The sequence below is a fragment of the Carcharodon carcharias genome, chromosome 1 (assembly GCF_017639515.1).
Source record: "Carcharodon carcharias isolate sCarCar2 chromosome 1, sCarCar2.pri, whole genome shotgun sequence".
Taxonomy (NCBI): Eukaryota; Metazoa; Chordata; class Chondrichthyes; order Lamniformes; family Lamnidae; genus Carcharodon; species Carcharodon carcharias.
The window spans coordinates 81749620-81775502 of record NC_054467.1 but is presented as its reverse complement, the minus strand read 5'-3'; the positions used below and the strand labels follow the sequence as shown (position 1 = coordinate 81775502).

Sequence of the window (25883 nt, the reverse complement as noted above, 5' to 3'; positions counted from 1 at the left end):
CGCGCCTGCCCTGTCCTTGCTCAAACCCTTATCACTGATGGTTGAATAATATCCCTGTCTACGTGTACTTTGGTGGTGGTGCTAAGGCTACAAAACGTCACAGCTGGCATGGAAATAAGACAACTCCAATAAGGAGAAAGGGCACAACGCGCCAGCCTGACTTGGCGAGCAGCTTGGTGTCTTCAGGAGAATGCCTTGCACTTTCGAAAGTGACAAGCAGCTCTCGCTCACTGTCTCTTTGCAATGCCATTCAGTCTGATGTGTGCATTGGTGCCGAGGGTCCCTATGCGGATTACTCGAGCGGTATTGTTGGACGGAGCTGGTGATGAGAAGGTGACAACCGCTGTCTATTTTGGGGAGCGATCACCGCTCTGGTGGCTCAGTTAAGAGCGGTTGAGGGGTGGGGACGGGAGGGAGGGGGGCTAAAGCTTGAGCAGGAGAAGCTGGTCGGCTGTGCAGTGCTGAAGTCGTTGTTAAAGGAGCCCGGTTGCACTGGTGAGAAGTGCAGGGACTGGGGTTACCGTCCGTCCCTTTTAAAGTCTTCAATTCTCCATCCTCCAATCGGGTCCGGGACTTTGGACAGCTCCAATTCAGGAACGCTTTCTTCAGCATCTGTTGAGTGCGATTGCGGAGAGGAAGAAAAATGGGCACCAGAGAAGGTGCTGATGTTTCAACTGAATCTTTCTCAAGCTAAAAAGATGGGCTCTGACCCATTGTTATAAAGCGACCCTTTGAGAGATGGACTTGGCAGAAGTTCTACTGGTGCTGTTCATCGTTGTGGTGCTGATCGTCTCCTTGTTGTCTAACTTGTTGGTGTTGATATGCTTCATCTACAGCTCCGACATCCGCAAGCAAGTGCCGGGCATATTTATAGTTAACTTGTCTTTCTGCAATCTGCTTATCACTGTTTTGAATATGCCAGCGACATTGCTGGGGATTGTCAAAAAACAACAACCATTTGGCGATTGCATCTGTCAAACAGTTGGGTTTTTGGAAACGTTTCTCACCACGAACACTATGCTGAGCATGGCAGCATTAAGCATAGACAAATGGATTGCCGTGGTGTTCCCCTTAAGCTATGCCAGTAAGATGAGGTACAAGGACGCCGTGCTTATGATGAGCTACACTTGGGTCCATTCTCTCAGTTTCCCCGTGGTCGCAATTTTCTTTACCTGGGTCGGTTTCAATAATATATACACATCGTGCACTTTGCATCTGCAAGAAGAAGTGGGGAGAAGACAGTTTACAGTGTTCACCATCGTCTTTCACGCCACCAGCTTTATGCTTTCCCTCGTAATATTATGCTTTACATATCTGAAGGTCCTGAAGGTTGCACGCTTTCATTGCAGAAGAATAGACATTATTACCATGCAGACTTTGGTTTTACTGGTGGATATCCACCCCAGGTAATACCGTCTGACTTTTCAAACTGTTTTTAAAGTCTGTTGCAACAGGTTTCCTGTGATGTGGGCGCCATAAATACTGAAGACAATGCAATGCAGTGTGGGTGCCGCAGAATGCATTTCAAGTGAACTAAACGTGTATTGTTTGACGTGAGCATAAACACCTATGTGTTCTAGGGGAGGCTAACCATCATATGCAACAATTCCACTCTGTCTTGCGCCTTGTTATCAAATAAGGTTAAATAATCATATAATGTTCTTCCTTGAAGGAGGCCATTCGGTTCATTTTCCCTGTGCTGGCTCTTTGAAAGAGTTATCTAATTAGCCAAATCCCCAGCACTTTCCTTATAGCCCAGGATCTTGTTTCCTTTTCAATAATACACTCATTTCCCTTTGGAAAGTCACTATTTCATCTCTAACAATCTTCCAGACAGTGTATCCCGCTACCAAAGAGGCTATAAAGTTCTCACCATAATCTTTCCCAACCGAAAATTAACTTTCAACGTTTGCTGATTTAAACCCAGTTTTATATTATCGGCATTATTATATGTGTTTATACATACAGAGTGCCATAACAAGCTCTCATAGCAGTATATAGGTATGTTTGTTTCCGTCATAGCTATGACAATATTTGATATCGCAGTTTTGTTATGAAGAGCATTTCCTCCCCCCCCCCCCCCAAAAAAAAAAGTACAGCAAACTATTGTTTTGAAGATGGAGCTGTAGAATTGAAAACAATTTGGTTTTGCAAATGATTTAGCTTCTATTGTGACAGAGAAAATAGAAAAGATTAAGAATGTTGCCCGGATTGTTCCGTGAGCAGTCCTAGCTACCAATACGACTTGCTTAGAAACACAGTCATGCTATATTAAGGCAACAACGCTGTTACAGTTGGACATGAAATCATTTGATTAAAATTTCTCGTCTTTTGCATCTCTTCGTGCTGATTGGATTTTTTTGAACATGCAAGGTGAAGTATTTACTCAAGTGATTATTTTCATGGTTCAAAGTGCCTCGGAACTCACCACATACCTGGTAACTGAGTGAAATTAAGTGCTGCTTTTCCTCTCATTTCAGTGTGAAACAGCGTTGCCTCGCGGAGCAAAGAAGTAGAAGACAACGTGCAACCAAGAAGATCAGCATTTTTATAGGGTCGTTTCTTGTCTGTTTTGCACCATATATTATAACCAGGTAAAAAAAATCTTCTGACGCTCCTCCCTCTTGGCTATCGACAGTTTTCCAAATAATTGAGATTTTCTTTATTAAGAAAGGATAAGAAGAAATACAATTTAATTGGCAAAATCAAAAATAATGATGTATTAGTAAAAGAGCTGCTATAACATAAAGCAGCCCCTTGCTTTGCATTATTAATTGTCTTCCCAGTTCGGGGAGGACGGACGTGGGTTTGTTTACGCACAATGAAATAATACAACCACAGGATTAGTCACAGTGGTTGTGCAATTCTGGTACTGTAATTCGTAACCCGTACACACGTCCAACCCAGTGAAGCATATCCAAGTTAACGGGAATGATCGTTGTTTTTCACCCAATGGTGGTTACATTTAGGCCCGTCCTGTTAAACAAACAGCAGTACATTGTAACCCGCTGCCTCTCCCTCAAAGTCACAAGTCAAAGTTAGCAGTGCGCCTCCATACGAATCGATTGCCCTCCTGTGCTCATCCTTAGGATGTGTCAATATCAGTAACAACACTGAAACACAAAGCAAACACTGCACTACTGCATTGCAAGACCAAGTACCCTGCTGCGTAGCTATTTGTATGCCTCATTTGCACTTCTCCACTTTCCTGTAAACATTTTTGGGCCACAAGGAACAACTTTAAAAGATGTCATGTGATCCACACAGGTTTACATGACACATCCCATCTTTTACTGACTGACAACGTGGCCATCTTGTGATTACACAGTAAATATAATCTAATTTCTAGTTCTGGGTACAAATGGTGAAATGTATAAATGGGTATTTTCAGCGATACAAGGCACCTATCATAGTGGGTGGTAGGAAAGGGGGAAACAGATCCAAGTTGACTGCAAGCTGGATCTAAGAGCAGCAAGTTTCACGCTACATCCTAGAATGATACATGCCCAGGGTAATTAGTTGCAAGGTGTCAATGAATGCACATAGAGATCCCTTCCAGAGCCCGTAAAGGTGGCATGCATCGGTCTTGCCTTTTACACACCAGCAGCGTCCGCAGCCAATAGCAACGTGGACCGCAAACTTTGCCTCATGTCTTTTCTCGCGCTGGCTAAGAGCGTACCAGAAAACATTCTTAACAGATAGTGTCAACTGCAATCTAGGTTGATTCATCCACCCGCCCGAGAAAAAAAAAGCTTCAGTTGATGCAAAATGGATGTGTGGGCACAGCGGAAATCCCTGTCACAGGTTTACAATAACATGGGGGAGGGAAGCGGAGGATCAGTGCAGACTGCATGTGCTGGACTGGGCGGTATGCGGGGCATCACAAACAAACGCGAGCCCATGGATACTTGCAGCTTGAGTCACTGGATAATAGAGCAGACCTGGAATGCTGGCTATTTCTGTTCCTCTCTAACCTCTTGGTTCAGAGATTTGATTGAGTACAGTGTCACCGCCCACTCCACCCCCGGCCGCCGCCCCCACCCCCCACCCCCACGGTGCTAGAAGAGATTAGCTAAATCAGGACAGACAGGGATTAAATATGGATTCTTTCTGTTCTTTCTGGAGGTCCTGATGTCTCAGTGTTGAACACTACAAGACCATTGACTCATTGGCTGCTGTGAAACTTCTACCTCTTTTTCATCAGAATCAACTTTGTAAAGTGTTGTATAGGGGACAGAGCCTCATTCGGTGTGATAGGAAGAGTATACTCTTTCAGTTAATTATAGCTTCTTACTGAAAATATACAAGCTAGGTTTCACAGCATAATGTCCAATCTCAAACAAAATTAGTTACCTACCTCTGTATTTTCCTATAGAGTCATAACAACCCTCCTCTTCACTGACAAAAAACCAATCACAGTCCATGAAATATGGCCATGCAATTTGAATCAGTTCAAATGAATGTTGACAGTCTCTTTTAAGTGCCTCACAAGCATATCGACAAGGCTTCAGAATCTTATTGTTTTCACAACGTGGAGCAATGATGGTACAGCCCAGCAGCTTGAGATCAGTATTGCATTCTCCATTCAGCAAGTTGTCCAAGACACTGATAAGAATGTACTTTGCACTTATCTCAGCTTCTGCTCTTGATATTTGACCAATCAAGTTAGGAAACATAATCTTTGAGTAAGATACACCAGAACAGTAACTTAGATAGTTATTCGAACACTGTGCTGTAGAAACATAAAATCGAAGTTTGTTTAATTAGCTGCCTATAGCTACGCTCTGAGATAAGTTATGGTAACAGGCTAATCAGATCCCTATATTCAAATGTGTGCATTAGGGATGAGTACTGATTCACAAAAAAACAGAAAGCAAGTTTCACTTTGATTTTGTCAGGCAATGGTAAATCTAAGCTTTGAAAGGCTCACAATTACATTCATTATTTAAGTTATACAGTAGGATTGTCTACTGCTGGAAAAAACATTTGAAAAGGCTGAAAATTTCTTTTATCACAGTGAAATCCCAATAATCATTGCAATTATATCTTTACAAGGCAGTATGCTGTTTGACTATAATCTGCATCATAACAGGCTGGGCTTTAAACAACAAAGTTACAGCAATTCTCTCGAGTTATGGAATATATATTATTTTTTTATTTGTGTGAGAAACTTGGAATTTTGACAGGTTATTTAACTTTTAGATTGATAAAGTGGGAATGATCGTAATATGCCATTCTTGATGCAAATATTTTTATATATATTTGTTCATGGGATGTGGGTGCCACTGGCTACTCCAGCATTTATTGCCCATCCCTAGTTGCCCTTGAGAAGGTGGTGGTGAGCTGCCTTCTTAAACCACTGCAGTCTTTGTGGTATAAGAACATCCACAATGCTGTTAGAGAGGGAGCTCCAGGATTTTGACCCAGTGACAGTGAAGGAACAGTGATATAGTTCCAAGTCAGGATGTGGACTTTCAGAAAAGCTCATTGAAAATGTATCTGCACATTTTAATTAAGTTGCTGAAAGTTCTTGTTAATCAACAAAAAGTTGTTCCCATTGGAACAGTTGAGCCATTTGACTGTGCCTAATCAGAATAAAATGGCAAGGCTGGATGCCACTTTTAAGTTGTTAGTACTGAGCAGAACATTGGTCTGAAAGAAAAGATTACGAACAATGCATTATCCACCTCATGGGCAGTCCTCATTACTGAAGTCGGAACCAGACCTTCTCATTCCTTTCCCTTGGAAAGTTCAGGTTTTCTAGAGTAAGCCACTTGCAATGGCTTATCTTGCCGCTTCCACATCGTTACATGTGGTGTCCCCCAAGATCTATCCTTGGCCCTTCCTATTTCTCATCAACATGCTGCCCTCAGTGGGATTACTCAAACAGTGTCAATTTCCATAACGCCCAGCTTTACCTCAGCACCACTTCTCTTGGCCCCATCACTATCTCCAGATTCTCAGACTGCTTGCCCAACATCTACTATTGGATGAGCAAAGCTTTCCTCTAACTAAATATTGGGAAGACCAACACCATTGTCTTTGGCCCCCACCAAAAGACATTTTTTTTTCTCTAGCAACTGACTCCGTCCTTTATCCCTGGCATTGTTTGAGGCTGAATCGGACTGCTCTGAATCTTAATGTTAGCTTTTGACCTTGGGATGGCTTCCGACTACATATCCATGCCATCACAAAGACAGCCTATCTTCACTGCCATAACATTGCCCAACTCTGTCCCTGCTTCAACTCATCTGCTGCTGAAATATTCACCCATGCCTTTGCTACCTCCTAGCCCTGACTATTCGAACACTCTCCTGACTGGCCTCCCACACTCTACCCACCATAAATATGTGGCCATCCAAATCTCTATTGCCCATTTCCTTACTTCTGCCAAGTCATGTTTGCTTATCACCCTTGTGCTTGCTGACCTGCTTAGGCTTCCTGTTAACCACTGTCTTGATTTTAAAATTTTCATCCTTGCTTTCAAATCTATCTATGGCTTCACCTGTTAGTAGCTCTGTAACCTGCTCCAACTCCTTAACCCTCCAAGATGCCTGTGCTTGCCAAATCAATCCTCTTGCATGTTGCTTATCTTAAGCACAACAATATTGGTGGCCATACTTTCAGCTGGCAAGGCTCTAAACTCTGGGCATTCCTCCCCAAGCCTTTGCACTTCTCTACCTCCCTTTCCTCCTTTAAAACAAGCCTTAAAATCCATTTTTTTGACCAGACTTTTTATCATCTGTCCTAAAATCTCCTAACGTGACAGATTTTGTTTGATAAACACCTTGGGACATTCCATTAACATTAAAGATGTTATTTTTTTGTTGAAAAATTCCATCACAAGAGTTGGATAAGGACTGCCAGCTTCACCATGGCTTGATTTGAGATTCACTGGCTGATTCCGTGGGATCTGTTAAATCCATTTAAAAATGTGTGAAGTATTCATTAGCCCATATTGTTGTCGTTTGGTGCTTCTGGCCTTGTCTCGCCAGGCTGACAGCGATTCTCAGGAGGTAAAATGAAGCTGACGATTAATACAACCAGCACAAAATATAGAAACACACGGCAGATCAGGCAACATTTGTGGAGAGGGAATGACCAGTCTATAGTTTCCACTTTGGTGAAATTGACAATCCAGACACAAATTGCACTTAAAATTGCACTAATTGTCTAAATTAACTTTTGCTCAAGTTTCCACTCAACATCTGCAAATGTCAAATCTTCCATGAACTAGCACAATCAAGCAATGTTTTAGAATGTGATTATTTTTTATTTTTCTTGCATTAAGTAATATTTTGTGATGCTTTTAAGCATGGTAATCTGATGCTGTTTTATTAGTACAGCTGAAAATAAATTGAGCCTGAAAAATTAACATTTTTCAGCAAGAGTGCCTCATCTACCAAACCTAATTTCAACTCACTGAAAGTGACTTTAGAAAACTGTGCAGAGCCACTTACCAGTTCAATTGTCATAGAGTCATAACAGAATAGAAGGAGGCCATTCAACCTGTCAACTTCATGCCAGCTGTCTGCAGAGTAATCCAGTCAGTTCCATTTTCCCACTCTATCCCTTTTACCCTGCAAGTTTATTTCTTTCAAAAGACCAATCCCATTTCCTTTTGAAATAATTAATTATTTCCACTTTCACAAGCCCCTGTAGGCCATGAATTCTAGGTCATTAAAATTTGCTATGTAAAATAGTCCTTCCTCACAAATCCCCCCTGCATCTCTTGTCTAAAACCTTAAATCACTTAATCCCTGTACCACCAACTAATGGGACTAGCTTTTCTTTGTCTACCTTACCTAAACCTGTCATAATCTTGTACACCTCTTTCAAATCTCCTCTCAACCTCCTTTGCCCCAAAGAAAACAACCATAGCTCATCCAACCAAACCTTGTAGCTAAAAATCCATTCTAGTAAATACATCTCCTCTGCACCCTCACTAGGACCCTCACATCCTTCCTAAAGTGTGCTGGTCAGAACTAGATACCATACTCTAGTTGTGGGCTAACCAGAACTTTACAAAAGCTCAGCACACCTTCCCTGCTTTTGTCAATACTTCTATTTTTGAAGCCCAAGATTCCATATACTCTGCTAACTAATTTCTGAATACATCCTGCCACTTTCGAGGATCTATGTACAATGAACCCCAAGGTCTGTCAATCTCTGCATCTTCTTTAGAACTGTATGCCATTTCATCTATATTGCCTCTCCCTATCCCTTCTGCCAAAATGCATCATTGTGTATTTTTCTGTAATAAATTCCATCTGCCACTTGATTGCACATTCTAATAGTCTATCTATATCCAATTGATTGGCATTACTGTTTGCCACACCTCCAAGTTTGATATCATCAGCAAATTTTGAAATTTTACTCTGTATTGTGCATTGGTGTACCATATTCAGTTCCTTATAAATTAAATATTTAAAAACTTTCAAAAGGTGCCTATTAGTGCCCCTGTACCTAAAAAAAAGTTCAATTTTATAGGCTGCCTCAAAGAACTAAATGTGATTAGTGAAGACTCACAATAGTAACTAATTTGACTGGGGGGCATGGTCAGTTGTGTGGGTGGGGTCAACTTCTGGTCCCATGATTTTCAAAACCAGCTCCAAAGATCACATGATGTGGCCTGGATTGAATTTGTGCTTGAAATTCCATGATCTTCTGTATTGGTTTGACTGAATTTGGATGAATTGCACTGAAACTCCAGAACAACTTAATGACACTTGTTAAGGCACAGCAGTTAGTAAAGGCTGAGTTGTTCAAATCCCAAAGGGAAACTTGAACAACTGTCATAACCTATATTTTAATTGGTATGTTTGAGGTGCAGCTCTGAATTCAGTAATAAGACCACCAAGCCTCATGAGGTTTTTTTTATATAAAACTAAATTAAACTTATATTAATTTAACAAGAAATCAAACACATACACATGTCTACAAATTACTACCATAATAACTTTTAAACAAATCCTCAAATTAATCACTCCCAGGTAAATCTTCACCAAGGCAACAGTAACCCATAGACTCTAAACAGACACCAGGCAAAGCACATTTGACTTTACAAATTCAAAATGAGGTCCCTTGCAATTTGTTTCCTTTTCAGACAGTTGTAGGCTTACAGGCTGGTTAGATGTTAACTGCCTCTGACTCACACACAAAATCCCCTCTCGGTTTATATCTAGCTTTTGCTTTGAATGTAAATTTTTCATTGTATTACTACGAGGTTTTTTAATGTTACCTCTCCTAACAATAATCCATTCATTTCACCAATTGTTTTAGTAATATAAGCATGTTGCTTGGTCTCTCCCAGCTAGGTGCAAGATTTTACCCATCTTTTTGAATGGTTCATTTAACAAATGCAAATGTACTCTTTACCTTCTATCCTTATGTTTATCTGATTAATATCTCAAATTATTATACATCAAAGCACCCAGGTGAACTGGCTTTAGTCAAATTAAGCCACACACAGACATAGACACAGACTTTACTACAATTTGAATTTAAAAATAATTTCCAATTACATTATAGACATTAAGCTCTTCATGACACACGCTAGGCCTTGTTTTAGCATTTGTGTAATGCATAAATGCTTCACAGTTCCTCAAAACAACATGACCATAATGGGTCCTTACACATAGTGATAATCAGCATTGATTTAGTGAAACTGGAGAGTTTTCTCAAGTTAACAGCATCTTCCATTGTTTTGAGCTTATGCCAATAGTACACCAGAAGCACAATTGAAACAAAGAAAACTGCAGCTGACATGTGTGTGTAATAAATACACCGATATGGATCAACAGCCTCAAAACCAATAGAAAAGGTAGTAGTCCATTCAACTTACTTACAAGTAACATTGAACACGTATTGCTGTTCAGACACAAAAAGACCCATATTGCCTTTGGTGCACTGTGCAGATATCGTGAAAATGATGAGATATAACTCCAGTTTTTCTTCAAGCATAGTGAATGCATCTGTTGTTTTAATCAAACAATATTGCTAAATTAGTGCTGGAGAATAGTGTGACAGGACACACTATGAAAAGCCAATCCTGTGTTGAGAGTGGATTCAATCTAAAAGACACATGACAAACAGGAGGATAGTTTGGCCAAGAAGGAATGAGAAACATGGCAGACAAAAATCCATGCTGCAGTGTGGGGGATGACATTTAGTAACCCCCTGTGCCTTAACTGGTAACTCTTGACCAACTCCTAGCTGTAAATAAATGAACCAGTGTACACTATTCTAGTGTGTGCAATGTGAAATGCATGGAGGGGTTAGAGAGCCAGGCAGTTCGCTTCAAAGCTGACGAGGGCCATGCAGTTCCAAATGGAACATGAGGAACTGATGTGAATCTTAAGTTCAAAATTGAGGACCGGCCCAGCATGCTAAATGCATTTCTAGATTAATATTTTCATTACAGGTTATAATCAATCAAATAGCAAGCAAGTTTTACATCCCAAGTTGTTGTTTCAAAGAAGTTTGGATGTGCTCCTACAGGAATGCAGAAAGTTAGCATGCAGGGTCAAGAAGCAATTAGGAAGGCAAATGGCACGTTGGCCTTTATTGCTAGGGGATTGGATTGCAAAAATAAATAAGTCTTACTACAGTTCCACAGGGTTTTGGAATAGTGTGTGCAGGCTTGGTCTCCACATTTAAGGATATACTTGCATTAGAGAAAGCACAATGAAGGTTCACTAAATTGCTTCCTGGGATAAGGGGCTTGCCCTATGATGAGAGGTGGAGTAAATTGGGCTTATATTTCTCTGGAGTTTCGAATAATGAGAGGCAATCTCATTGAAATGTACAAGATCCTGAAGGGGCTTGATAGTATAGACACTGAGAGGTTGTTTCCACTGGTTGGGGAATCCAGAACATGGGGGCACAGTCTCAGGATAAAGGGCAGATCATTTAGGACTGAGTTGAGGAGGAATTACTTCACTCAAAAGGCTGTAAAGCTTTGGAATTCTCAAACCCAGAGGGTTCTGGATCCCCATCATTGAATACATTTAAGGCTGGTTTTAGACAGATTTTTTGTCTGTCATGGAATTAAGGGAGATGGGGATTGGGCAGGATCATGGAGTTGAAGCCCAAGATCAGCCATGATGGTATTGAATGGTGGAGCAGGCTGGATGGGGCATACGGTCTACTTCTGTTCCCATCTCGTGTCCTCTTGTGTTTCAGAAGCAGATGGTGCTGAAAATATTCAAATGGATGATTGCACCGACTAATTGGGAGGAGGGATTGTTTTGTGTGGGAAGGAAAGATAACAGTGGCCCCTCCAACTAGGAAGACTATATGGGGATATTCCGATAGATGGAGTAGGGTGGGAGGGAGCTGGCGGGGAACATACACACCGGTATAGACCAACTAGACCCAGTGGCCTCTTTCTGTGCGCTAAGTTATGCAATAGGAAGGGGATGGTACTCCTGCTGGTGATTTGATTGCAATATAAATTGCAGACCTTTACAACACCGTTAATGAAGTCCGTCTGGTTTTCTGCCCTGACGCACAGGTTGATAGAACTGCTTCCCTTTGTCACCATTAACCACTACTGGGGAGTTCTGAGTAAGTGCCTCGCCTACTCCAAAGCTGCTTCGGATCCTTTTGTCTACTCGCTGCTGCGTCAACAGTACAAGAAAGTCCTGGTCAACATAGTCAACCGGATACTCAAAAAGGATTTGTATCCTTCCTCTGGACACAACAGCTCCTTGGATACTGAGAACGATTACTGCCTGCAGAGAATCTGAGCGGCGCCTTTAGCCGTCCAAGTGATCCCTTAATTTCACCAACTGTAAGTGAAAATTCTGCCAGTGGGGAGACTACATGCACTTTTTGATCATTCCAATGTTGTGAAGGAAACTATAAGAGCCAAAGGCAAATGTCTTTTTATGATATTACATATTTTATTGAAAGAATGTATTCTAGTCCGAGTTTCCGTCTTTTTTCCGTAAATATTTGTATTTTCGCAGTTTTGTGCAAATTATTATTATCCAGCTTGAGTATTTATATATAGGAAGGAGTTGTCAGTCGAGACTATCTGTTTGCATTGTATCATTTAAACTTCGTTAGGCTTTCTATAGAGCAGTTACAGAATGAATACACTTCTTGAAGAGTAAGATGTTATTCATTAACCTAAATCCTGTGCCAAAAGTTAAAGCATTCATGATCCAGTTTAAAACAACAACTAAAAATAAATAAAGGAAAATGGAACGTTGTTAAAGATCCATGCAACTCCATTAAACATTTGAGTTGAACGGTGTCCACAGTGTACTCTCCAAGTCCTTGATTTAGACTAGATTTCAGGGCGGCGGAACTCGCTGTGAGATTAATACTGAACTTGTTTACGGTGTTTACATTCGATGTGAGCTTCGCGACAGATAATGAAGCAACAATAAACGTTTCATGAGACCACTTGCTGTGTCCATAGGAATTTTACTTAAACACGAGTCTGTCGTTTGAAGAAATCATTACAAAAACGAAGTAATTGCGACATGCGGCAAAGATTATAGCTGCTACCGAAGTTTAACACTTTCTACATTTCATTCAATGGTTTAAGAACTTTCTCTGTGTGACAGCCCATGACGAATAGCCAGTTTCTCATCGAGGCTAACTTGGTCCTTCGCTCTCTCGTAATTTCACAATTGCAATTGTACCTCCACGTGGCAATACGGTAATATGATATTCCGCCGTATTTCTTATAAAACATGCACATTGCCTTTCAGATACCACTTCGCAAGGTTGCACACATATAATTCAAGGCTGACGTCTAGTGCCATTTATCAGAGAGCAGTGCAGACAAACGGAGCGAAATGAACCCGGTCACGTTTGCTCTGCCTGTCCTTCTTGTGACAATGGTGCATTGCGCTCCACGGTGTGAACCCGCTGATGAAGCACTAGGTAAGAACGAGTAATAACTGTGTGCATGTCTCCATTAAGGCCGCATTCCGGGACTTACTGAACTAACCACCGAGCGTGCTTCACTGTACCCTGTTACTCCAGTCACAGCTTTAACACTGAGCTATTTGTAAAACACCAGTTTACGTTTTGACTCTCACCTCTCGCTGTTTTTAAAAGAATTGTTCGCTATGCCCTGTGCTGTGATACTGTGGCCTGTGATCTCAGACGAGGGCTGTCTCCATCAGTCAGACAGCACTGTATGGGAAACATATGTACTGATCTCTGGGGGAATTATGCATTATATAAAAATGTGCAATTGCCAAAGCTGGAACGTTCGGTCTGGAGATTCGTTATGAGACGTGTAACTTTTTGCTCTTGAAGGATAAGGTTAATCCAAAGAGTTTGTATATAAATCTTCAAGATGACCCAAATGATGTATTGCTTGTGCCATCGTGGCGATTTGGAAATGCCGTTATCGCACTTTGGAAAAACTTTAAGAAACCTTTCACTTTAACTTTGCAGCCTCCCCTATCCCGGCCACACACACAATTTGTCACTTTTAAAGCGCATACTGTCTGGGTTAGTTAGGGAATCTGCCCTAATGCCAGGAACCAGCGTGTCGCTGAGGTTACCGCGACAGCAAACGCTATATTCGCTGTTATATCGGCACCCACATCTGGCAGGCACAATTCCAGTCACATCTGGGGCACGTACAACAGGGATACCCCCACCCGCCCCGCAACACCCAATGCTCGCATTTACCAGATGCTCACAGGCTGCTGGAGAAATCGGTCGTGAAGTCATCGAGAAAACGGTCTCTCCCAGTCAATCTCAAATATTGGCAATTTGAGATTGCCCTCAGAATTTACAAAGGAGTTGGGTTCAAATCGAATGAGAATGGCTGAACTCACGACATTATATCCATTATGGCTTCATTTCGAGAATATTTTTGAGTGTGAAGGTGGAATAAACCATGATAGAAACAGCTCAGGGAATGTAATTTCTGAAAAACTTTCGTACAAACTAAAGGTACATCACATTCTGGATGTCTGTAAATACTGATACCGGATCCCTGTTCCTGCTCTGTCCCGAGCACCGAGCGCATTTATAAAGCTTGAAGCTAAAACGAAATGAGCAGATATCACTTCGGCGCATTCTTTTCCAAATCAAAATCAATCACTTGGGTTCTGCTTTGGGTCTCCAGAGACTTTAGTTCGAAAAACTCTCATCCTTGGTTAACAGCTTTGCCTTTTGCTAGTTTTACCCCGTGGTGATTTGTTCAGGATTGAACAAAAGCTGACGTAGTCTCTGCTGCCGCCTAGTGCCCGTAGGGTAAAATGTAAAAATGTTCGGACTGAACCCAGAATTGTTTCAGTTACCGCAAAAAAAATAAACAATGTCGACTGCTGGAAATCTGAAATTAAAGAAGGAAAATGCTGGAAATACTCTGCATGTCTGGCAGCATTTGTGGGAGAGAGGGGGTGGATTTTTCCTTGCCAAGGAGAGGTGGAATTCGGGTGCTAGCCAGGCGTTAACCCCCCCCCCCCCTCCAATGGTGGTGTGTGGAAAATCCAAATTCCCCACTCTCCTCCGTATTTAATGGGCCGGAATTTTATCCGCTTTAAAAATAATTGAGGGCCTCAGCCACTTCCGTGGTTCCCGCACTGGTTGGGTGGGTTCCTGATGCTGTAAGTTCAGTCAGAGGTTCTGCAACCTTGGGGAGGATGGCAGTCCCACCAGCAGAGGCAGGCGCTTCTGCTGCAGGATGTGGGCTACAAGGGCGCCACCATTTTGAGATGTCCCCTGAAGGGGTTTCATTTAAAAAAAACTAAACCCTGGCCGCAGCTGCCAGGCTGTTAAGTGGAAACCTCGCCAAAGGATGGACGGCGGCTATAGCTGTGGCCTGCTGATCAATGCTGTTCACCCACTGACATCTGTGGGTTTGGCATCATCCACAAACAGCCCCCAAAAGGGCAGTTGATTCTTCAAATTGGCTACCTGCTGCTGCTGGTTGGGAGACCTGTGCTGGGAAGATCACCCTGAGGCAAGAACACGTCGGACTGCTGACCCACTTGCCAGGGTATCTGAATTTCCTGCCTTTAAACCTGCCCCAGCTGGTTGGGGAAGATTCTGTCTGCTGTGACCGTGGCCTGTGTTAATTGCTGGATGAACCAAATCCCAGTGAGATACTTGGTTTACAGGCCATACCCTTTTGTTTTATTCTGAAAATGAGAAGACAATGTACCGATGTTAGCAGTAAGAGGTCCAGTAACACTTTTGGGATTTTAAAAATTAAAAGTAAAAGTTTCATTGATAAAAAAGAAAACTTAAGCACACAAGATTACAGTTACACAATTAAGGTTTGTCTTACAAAACATCCCCCCCAAAACTCTCCACTTGGTCAAACTCACAGGCAACATTCCCTTATAAATGTTTACTATGAAATCCAGTAATATTACACAAGGCAAACTGCTGTAGTTGCAATAAAGGCACACCACATGACCTTTATCCTTTTCCACTCTGAGGTGGAAACCATTTCAGATTGAAATTGCTTGCTGCAGCCCAAGACTTTTCTGGCTTGACTGGATGGGTGATTAAAATTGCATCCTCTCCCAGCCCAGGGCTCCAGCTGAACAGCTCAAACAGCTCCAGCTATTTGCACCTATCTCTATAACTCCAGCTCAACAGCAACTCTAAAATATGCTTCTTCCCTCTTTCATCTCAGTTCCATGATTCTCATACCTCTTTGAAACTCAAACCCTTCCAAATAAAAGAGCTCTCATATTTCCACCTTGTCTTTGCTTTCAGGTCAATAAAAGGTAATATCCCCAGTGCTGTTTGCCTTTGGAACCCTTGAAAGATATAAACATGTTTCTTGCTACCTCTGACTTCCCTTTGATATTCTTACAAACTCTCAATGTATCTAAAAATGCAAATGTTAGATCTAACCTATTTACTTGGACTTCAAACTTAAACTCGTAACCTTTTAGTGTTTCCAACCCCCCACCCCCCCCCCCCCCCCCCCCCAGACAATCTGACTCCTATCAATCTCTAGCCCAGCTTAATTAAATCACACACATACACAGACACCCAGCCTTCTTTACGGAATAACATATTATTCCCCAAAATATTTTTAAAAATAACATCCACACTGCCCAACCAGGGCATGTTCGGAAGCAGGCGGGTCTGGATCTCTCTGAAGGAGGTCTCATATCTGCAGCTGTTGTGGTCCTGGGACAACCGAGGCTAATCACAATTATCCATGGGAGGAAAAATCAGTTCAGACCACTTCAAAGCAGTCAAAATAACAGCTTTTCTAAAGTTCCATTTTGGGGAATACAAAACCAGTTCAGACCAGTATAAGAGCAGTTTTACTGGTTTCAGTTCGGCTGGCTTTACCTAACCTGCAGATTAAGTTTCTGACAACATGGTATTTCATCCAGACCAAAGCTTGAAATTTGTACGAATTGAGTATTTTAAAAACAAACTTACCAGGCCAGGGCACTTCATGCAGGCTCCTCCACATCACTTTACTCCAGGCAGGAAGGAGCAGTACATTGTGGGCCAGGGGGGCCAAGTCAGGGGAAACACTTCCAGTGAGACAGAAGTTGAACAGACTGGAAGTTGCCCTCATTACCGCAGTTTCAAACTGCTGTACTGTGATGTGTCAGTACAGTCAGGGAAGATGGACACTCGGGAAAGAGTTGTATAAACTATCTGATACCACACAACTATGCCTGGCAAAATTTAATAACCAGCACAGGTGATGAACAGATATGGAGAACAGTGTGTGTACAGTCTAATAAGTGACACACAAGAATGGGGAGCAGTGTGTGTACAGTCTGATAGCTGATACAGAGGAATGGGGAGCGGTGGATTACAGTTTGATAACTGACACACAGGAACAGGGAACAGTGTGTGTACAGTTTGATAAGTGACACATATGAATGGGGGACAGTGAGTGTACATTCTGACAAGTGACACACATGAATGGGGGACAGTGTCTGTATAGTCTGATAACTGACACACGGGAATGGTGAACAATATGTATACAGCCTGATAGGTGACACGTAGGAATAGGGAACAGTGTTTGTACAGCCTGATAACTGACACACAGGAATGGGGAGCAGTGTGTGTATACCCTGAAAAGTAACACACAGAGGAATGGGAAACAATGTGTGTACAGTCTGATAAGTTGCACAGAGGGATGGGGAACAGTGTGTGTGCAGTCTGATAAGTGACACACAAGAATTGGGAACAGTGGATGTACAGTCTGGTAACTGACAAACAGGAATGGTGAATAGTGTATGCACAATCTGATAAATGACACACTGGAATGTGGAACAATGTGTGTTCAGTCTGATAAATGGCACACAGGGACGTGGAATAGTGTGACTACATCTAATAACTGATACACAGGAATATGGTGCAGTGTATGTACAGTATGACAAGTGACATGCAGGAACAGGGAACAGTGCGTATACAGTCTGATATGTGACACACAGGAATGGGGAACAGTGTGTGCACAGTCTGGTAAACTGACACACAGAGATGGGGAACAGTCTTTGTACAGTCTATTAACTGACACACAGGAATGGGGAACAGTGTGTATATAGCCTGATAAGTAACACACAGAGGAATGGGGAACAGTGTGTGCACAGCCTGGTAACTGACAGACAGGAATGGGGAACAGTGTGTATACAGTCTAATAAGTGACACACAGGAATGGGGAACAGTGTGTGCACAGCCTGGTAACTGACAGACAGGAATGGGAACAGTGTGTATACAGTCTGATAAGTAACACACAGTAATGGGAAACAGTGAGCATACAGCCTGATAAGTGATACACAGGAATGGGGGGCAGCGAGTTACAGTCTGATAAGTGATGCACAGGAATGGGGAACAGTGGTTGTATAGTCTGGTAACTGACAAACAGGAATGATTAATAGTGTGTGCACAATCTGATAACTGACATACTGGAATGTGGAACAGTGTGTGTTCAGTCTGATAAATGGCACATAGGAACGTGGAACAGTGTGATAACAGCAAATAACTGATACACAGGAATGGGGTGCAGTGTGTGTACAGTATGACAAGTGACACACAGAAACAGGGAACAGTGTGCATACAGTCTGATATGTGACACACAGGAATGGGAACAGTATTTATACAGTCTGATAACTGACACACAGAAAGGGGGAACAGTGTGTGTATAGCCTGATAAGTAACACACAGAGGAATGGGGAACAGTGGGTGCACAGTCTGATAAGTGAAACACAGGGAATCGGGAATGGTGTGTGCACAGTCTCATATGTGACACACAGGAATGGAGAACAGTGTGTGCACAGTCTGGTAACTGACAGACAGGAATGGGGAACAGTGTATGTACAGTCTGATAACTGACACACAGGAATGGGGAACAGTGTACATACAGTCTGATAATGACACGCAGGAATAATGAACTCTTGTATATACAGTCTGATAAGTGACACACAGGGAATGGGGAAAAGTGTGAGCTCAGTCTGATAAGTGACACACAGGAATGGAGGACAGAGAGTGTACAGTCTGATAACTGACACAGAAGAATAGAGTACATTGGATGTACAGTCTGATAAATGACACACAGGAACGGGGATCTGTGAGTGTACAGTCTGATAAGTGACACACAGGAATGGGAAATAGTGAGTGTACAGCCTGATAAGTGACGCACAAGAATGGGGGGGTGGGGGGGCAGTGAGTGTACAGTCTGATAAGTGACACACAGGAATGGGGAACAGACAACAGAAAACTCAGCCCCACTGACCCTGCAAAGTCCTCCTTAATAACATCTGAGGGCTTGTGCCAAAATTGGGAGATCTGTTCCCCAAACTAGTCAAGCAACATCCTAATATAATCATACTCATAGTCATAGTCATTCCTTACAGGCAACATCCTAGACACCACCATCACCATCCCTGGGTATATCCTGTCCCACCGGCAGGACAAACCTACCAGAAACGGCAGCACAGAGGTATACAGTCAGGAGGGAGTTGCCCTGGGAGTCCTCAACATTGACCCTGGTCCCCATGAAGTCTCATGGCATCAGGTCAAACATGGGCCAGGAAATCTCCTGCTTATTACACCTACTGCCTCCCTCCTTCCGCACCCCTTCCCCCCTCCACCACCACCTCAGCTGATGAATCAGTGCTTCTCCATGTTTAACACCACTTGGAGGAAGCACTGAGGGTGGCAAGGGCGCAGAATGTACTCTGGGTAGGGACCTCAATGTTCATCACCAAGAGCAGCTCAGTAGTACCACTATTGACGGAGCTGCTAAGTCTTAAAGTTCATAGCTGCTAGGCTGGGTCTTCAGGAAGTGGTGAGGGAACCAACAAGAGGGAAAAACCTATATGACCTTGTATTCATAAATCTACCTGTTGCACATGCATCTGTCCATGACTGTATTGGTAGCAGTAACTACCGAAAAGTCCTCGTGGAGATAAAGACCTGTCTTCACTCTGAGGATGCCCTCCATCGTATTGTGTGGCACTACCACCATGCTAAGTGGGATAGATTTCAAACAGATCTAGCAACTCAAGACTGGGCATCCAGGAGGCATTGCGAGGCATTAGCAGCAGCAGAATTGTACTCAAACACAATCTGTAACCTCATGGCCCAGCATATCCCCACCTCTACCATTACCCTGGGAAACAACCTGGTTCAATGAAGGGGGCAGGTGAACATGGCAGGAGCACCACCAGGCACATCCATAAATGAGGTGTCAACCTGGTGAAGCTACAACACAGGACTACTGGCAGGTCAAACAGCATAAGCAGCATCTGATAGAGAAAGCTAAGAAATCCAACAACTTACAGATCAGATCTAAAATAAAAGTAAAATACTGCAGATACTGGAAATATGAAATAAAAACAGGAAATGCTGAAAAAGCTCAGCAGCTCTGGCAGCATCTGTGGAGAGAGAAACAATAAACGTTTCCTGTCTGTATGACTCTTCCTCAGAGCTGAAGAGAGGTAGAAATGTGATGGGTTTCATGCTGTTGAAGAAAGGGGTTGGAGCAAGTGGAGCAAAATAGGAGGTCATGGGTAGGTTAGAGCTCTGCAATCTTGCTACATCCAGTCATGATTGGTGGTGAATAATTAAACAACTCATTGGAGGAGGATGCTCCACAAATATCCCCATTCTCAGTGATGGAGGATCCCAGCATATCAATGCTAAAGACATGGCTGAAGCATTTGCAGCCATCTTCAGCCAGAAGTGCCAAATGGATGATCCATCTTGGTCTCCTCCAGAGGTCCCCAGCATCGCAGATGTCAGTCTTCAGCCAATTCGATTCACTCCACGTGATATCAAGAAACAGCTGAAAGCACTGGATACTGCAAAGGATATGGCCCTGACAATATCCCAGTAATAGTCATGAAGACTTATGCTCCAGAACCTGATGCGCCCCTAGCCATTGCTGTTCCAGTACAGCTACCACACTGGCATCTACCCAGCAATGTGGAAAATTGTCCAGGTATGTCCTGTACACAAAAAGCAGGACAAATCCAACCCGGCCAATCAATTACCATCCCATCAGCCTACTCTCGATCATCAATAAAAGTAATGGAAGGGGTCATCAACAATGCTATCTCGCGACACTTACTTCACAATAACCTGCTCACTGACACTCAGTTTGGGTTCCGCCAGGGTCACTCAGCTCCTGCTCTCATTAAGGCTTTGGTCCAAACATGGACAAAAGAGCTGAGCTCAAGCTGTGAGTGAGAGTGACTTTCCCTTGACATCAAGGCAGCAGTTGACCAAGTGTGGCTTCAAGGACCCCTAGCAAAACTGGAATCAATAGGAATCGGGGGGAAACTCTCCACTGGTTGGAATCATGCCTAGCACAAAGGAAGATGGTTATAGTTGTTGGAGGTCAATCATCTCAGCTCCAGGACATCACTGCAGGAGTTCCTCAGGGTAGTGTCCTAAGCACAACCATCTTCAGCTGCTTCGTCAATGACCTTCCTTCCATCATAAAGTCAGAAGTGTGGTTATTAACTGATAATTGCACAATTTTCAGCATCATTCGTGACTCCTCAGATACTGAAGCAGTCCATGCCCAAATTCAGCAAGACCTGGACAATATCCTGGCTTGGGCTGACAAGTGGCAAGTAACATTCACACCACACAAGTGCCAGGAAATGACCATCTCCAACAAGAGAGAATGTAAGCATCAGCCCTTGACATTCAATGGCATTACCATCACTGAATCCCCCACTATCATCATCCTGGGGTTAGTATTGACCAGAGACTGAACTGGACCAGCCATATAAATACTGCAGCTACAAAGGCAGGTTAGAGGTGTTTCCCTACTGTCAGCCTTCACTGCAGATGGGAGCTGCTTATGCAGCTCCACCCTGGTCCTCTGGTGAGGAACAGGAGCAGCAGCCACACTAACACATCAGCACCAGCAAAAGCAATGTCACAGGACTGAGGGGATGGACACTGAGATCCAAGTTGAAGGAGCTGATACCCCTAGCACAAGACCTACAGGTGGAAGATCAGTTTCCTCGACATGATGGACCAACAGTGCCTCAGGAGGTTCAGACCTTTGCAGCATCTGATATCTACACCATCCTGAAACAAACCTTATTTCAAGAGGGCCAGGTATACATACATTGCCACACTGTCAAGGTCAGCACAGCCATGAATTTCTTCACCTCCAGCTCCTTCCAAGGATCTGCTAGTGACAACTGCAGGATCTCATAATCTGCTGCCAACAAGTGTATCTCACAGGTGACTGATGCCATGTTTGCCAAGGCTACTACTTCTGTTTATTTTCACATTATCAGATACAGAGGCCTCACAGATTGGCTGTAGTGGCTGTACCAACAGTGTACAGGGACTCATTGACTGAACACAAGTGATAGTCAAGGCACCCTCTGAACATCCAGCTGTCAATCAGACGGGATTTCATTCCATCAATATTTAGCTGTGTTATGATCCCAACTGATGTTAATACTGGGCAAGTCAAATCACAGAGTGAATTCTGATTTAATAGATTCTAACTTTTTTTTAGAAACAATAGAGGAAAGCTATTGAACAAATTCACAGGAGTCTGATGAACTTTTAACACAAAGAATAAAATATTGATGAAAAATGAACTATATTACACCAGAGATAAAGGTTGGAAAGATCATCTCAATACAAACACAAGAAGATGATTCAATTTCGCCTATGTTCCTTTACACAGCAATATCTTTACAGACACACAAAACAGTGAAGAGTTACCACTAGCTTAATACAAAGGCTCCTTGCTTGGGACTGGCACAGGTGCAAATGGTTTTCTTCCAGTGAATTCTTGATGCTTCTTACCCAACTCATATCTCTCGCCAAGGACTGTACTCTAAACTCATCATTGCTTCAACTACAGAGCAAACACGCAAGTTCCCTAAACTCAGTTTCCCAGTAGCCTTGTAGAGAGCTTTTCAGAGAGCTGAAAATCCTGTCTTCACTCTCCGACACACACTGACTGAGCTCTTCCCTGTCTTTCTCTGTGCCTCTGTGTCACTTGACCACTGTCGCAAAGCAGCAGCAGTTTTTTTCTACTTTATTTTTTTCCTCCAAATCACTAAACTTCCAGTCCCTTTTTTAACCCAACTCTTTAACTTCAGGGGTTTAAAAACCTCATTTAAAAATAAACAAACTCAAAATACTGACTTTTCAGCCACAGGTCCATCCAGACTTCTGGGCACTAAAGCTCATATACCAACTATATAAAACTGAAACCACTCCACCTTCCTTAACCAAAAAATACACACATATAAACATTCAACTTAAAAATTATACATTGTTCATCACAGCTGGTATGTGACCAGTGCAACGTTCCATGTGCAAGATATCTTGGGTGCTACTATGATTCCTTCATTCGGCAACATTCACAACTCCCACAGGTTTTCAAACTCTACACAGCATAATCAGATGGCTCCTTGGAGACAAAGGCTAACCTCTGGGGACTTGGCTGATGACTCCTGTAAAGAACTCTACCACTGATGCACAGGAAAGGTGTAACAGGAGACACATGAACTGATGGATGGCCATTGAGCAAGCATCAGGTGCTGAAGCAATTCTGGTGCCTGGACAGATCAAGGAGTACCTTTCAGTATGAACCAGTGAGGCTGTTGCGAATAGCAGTGATCTACTGTGCTTTGCACAACATTGTGCTGTAGAAAGGACTGAAGCTACAGGATGAGGGAGGCACAGACTGCTTGGCATCTTCTGATCTGATGTGGTCCAAGTGCCTGCAGATGCTCACCTAGCTGCCAGATAAGCCCGGGATAGATTCATCGTTCAGATAACCTGAGTACGTGAAGCAATCTGGCACAACAGCGCTAAACCCACTGACTACTCACCCCCGCCAATACAAATAATTTGCACAGTCAAAAATCCCTCCATCACATTTACACAATCTACTCATTGTCCAAACTAGTCATATCTTTATCTGAAGGTTAATGGCCGTTTGGAATTCAGGAGGCAACGATAGAGAAGGCAGGACAATGGAGAGTGCAAATGGAGTGCTTGATGAGTAATATTTCTGTATAAATAACAACATTAGCATTGTTATGCACATCTAATTGAATCCCTTTGTGCAACTATAAAGTCTTCCTCTTCTACTTTACTTCCATGCAGTATAACCATTGTGGCTGCCACAGAACTCGAGGCAAATTGCTCATTCCTTGCTCTGACAGCTGAGATGCCCTTGGTGCCCATCCTCTGAGTTTTGGAGTCTGTGAGGACCCCACCAAAGACTGCTCGGTATGCATCTGTCCAGGGGCAGACTCGGTCAACAGGACAGGAGGCAACATATGGACCTCTGTCTGACGGTGAGGGGGCAAGAGATAAGAAGTGGGAGCACCTTGAGAAGAGTCCCCACTTCCATGTGTCCTTTGCCAATCTTCCAACAGTTGGAGAATGCTTTGCTGCCCTTCAGTGAGGTGTTGAATGGCCAAGGCGAGATTTTCCTCTGTCTCGTTCAAAATGGCAGACTCGGTGTGATGGCTATTAGTCTGGACCAGCACGCACTCAGTTGCCTGCCGCATCTGATTCTCCATGCAGGTGGTGGGCATGCGGACAAATGCCTGAGACATCATGGAACTCATGGTAAAGACAGATCTCTCCAATCTCTATAGAAGGCTGTGCCTCTGGAAATGCTGACCGATCCTCATACATTTCCTTGCTGTTATAGAATAGTTGTCCTCGTGGATAACCCCCAAGGCTCAGCACCTGTGTCCAGCTGAGCAGAGCTAGTCCTGTGACCTCCAATGGGAACTTTCTACTGCTGTCTCTGTCCGTAGCATCTGCTCCTGCTCACATATGATGCACACCTCACTGCCATAAGATAACATACTGCATCTATTGGACTCCCCATGGAGGTTTGTATATCTGCACTGGTGGAAGGTGGGCATTAGTTGTGTGACGGTGCTACCCTCAGAGCACTCACACTTATCTGGGGACACCTCACCTCCTCCCAGCCCAGTTTTACCATCAACCAAAGGACCTGTCGGAAATGAAAGACACGAATTAAAACTGACATGGGGAGAGGGTTCAAACCTAGAATCAGCAGATCTTGGCATTTCTTTAAATGGTGACAGCAATTCAACATGAGTGACTGTTATGTTGCTAAGTTGCAGTATGATATTAATCCTGTCACCAAGTATGCGGGTATCCCTCATCTCTCTGTTGTCTATGTCCATGGACTCTGCCAACCTGCCAATCTCCAAGGCTTCACCCTCTGCAGCAGTCAGGGTGGCTATTATTGGAGGGCAACCTCCCCTGCCTGGCGTCCATTAAATAGAAATCCTTCCATTGACACGAACAGGTCATCTGTATTTGGCTTGGAAACTTGGAGGTTGGTGCTAATACTGTAGCTGAGTTCAAGAGCCATGGCAAAATCCCCTGCTGCATTGAGCGGGTTCTGGGCCTGCTGCCAGCTCCCCTACTGTGAAGGGATCGATTCCCCAGTGTCAGTCCATTAAACTGCTGCTGAACACATTACTTTATCATTCGTTCAACACCTTGGGCTGGTAGCAAAAAAAAAAATTAATACATGATTTGGTAATAGTAAGTTGAGTTTTTCACACCATATTTTCTGCTCCTCAAACACAGAGCAGCAATCCTAATTCACCACTGACATAAAGCATATGGTGATAGTAACATGAATTAGTTCACTGTTACGATAACCTACTCCTGATGATTCAAAGTCCTATTTTGCACATAAAATTAAGAATTATCAAATTATTTCAATAGAACAAATTGTGAATTTAAAACAAAAATCTGAAAGGTCTGATCATTTGAATTAGTAGCTTTGAATTAAGAGGAGTGGGTTGTTTTTCAATGTTATATGAAATAGATCATTTATTGTTTTTAATGGTAGCACATTTTAAATTCCAAATGAGGAGTATGAAATGTGAACATGGATTAATGCTGAACAATTAGTTCATGTTTTCTGAAAAAATAATTTATTAGTGTTGTTAATATTGAAGATTGAAGTGAATGACAAGCAATAGGTTCCTCTCTTTCAAGGAATTACTTAGCTGCATTCTTTTATCTGGCACTATTTCTTAATCAATAGATCTACTAAGCACTGTCACATGTGATAAATACTGCACCTCAGACTGGGAACAACAGATCAATAATCTGTTTCTTCAATCCTCCTTGTGGCTTTGGAAACAACCTGAGCTGCTTTAACAACTGCCACATTTCTGCAAGGTGACAGCAAATGAGTTGGTATAGGTCTATATTGCGAGTTCAGTTAATGCTTTCCCTAGCTTGAGTACCCCTGGAACAGCAACCAGGCTGATACCAAATGACACTTTCTGGGTTTCTCTATTGTCATTCCATAGCCAGCGTTATTAAAACAGTCCAAGATGAGACAAGGAAGCCCTAAAATGGTAAGTATTTTGGGTGTCAGGCCTGACTATTCGGCAATTTGTTGAAAGGTTGGA

The 25883-nt window shown here is 42.9% G+C and overlaps 2 protein-coding genes across 2 annotated transcripts in view; both read left to right on the top strand.

Annotated features, from left to right (window-relative positions):
- The first annotated feature begins 738 nt into the window (after positions 1-738).
- On the top strand, positions 739-11750 carry LOC121284268 (G-protein coupled receptor 26-like). The gene is made up of 3 exons (XM_041199611.1): positions 739-1406; positions 2481-2594; positions 11516-11750. The coding sequence occupies exons 1-3, from the start codon at positions 739-741 to the stop codon at positions 11748-11750; spliced, it is 1017 nt and encodes a 338-aa protein (XP_041055545.1).
- Positions 11395-25883, top strand: part of cpz (carboxypeptidase Z) — a 55678-nt gene continuing 41189 nt past the window's right edge. The window contains exons 1-2 of the mRNA XM_041199599.1: positions 11395-11794; positions 12726-12900. Coding sequence (XP_041055533.1) covers positions 12813-12900 — 88 coding nt within the window. The 5' untranslated portion in view covers positions 11395-11794; positions 12726-12812. The remainder of the gene's footprint in view (positions 11795-12725; positions 12901-25883) is intronic.

Bases quoted from the DNA above. Each gene is read 5' to 3' on its own strand.
- LOC121284268 (XM_041199611.1), top strand. From the start codon at position 739: ATGGACTTGGCAGAAGTTCTACTGGTGCTGTTCATCGTTGTGGTGCTG. The intron at 1,407-2,480 runs GTAATACCGTCT...CTCTCATTTCAG, and splicing joins CTGGTGGATATCCACCCCAG to TGTGAAACAGCGTTGCCTCG. The intron at 2,595-11,515 runs GTAAAAAAAATC...CCTGACGCACAG, and splicing joins GCACCATATATTATAACCAG to GTTGATAGAACTGCTTCCCT.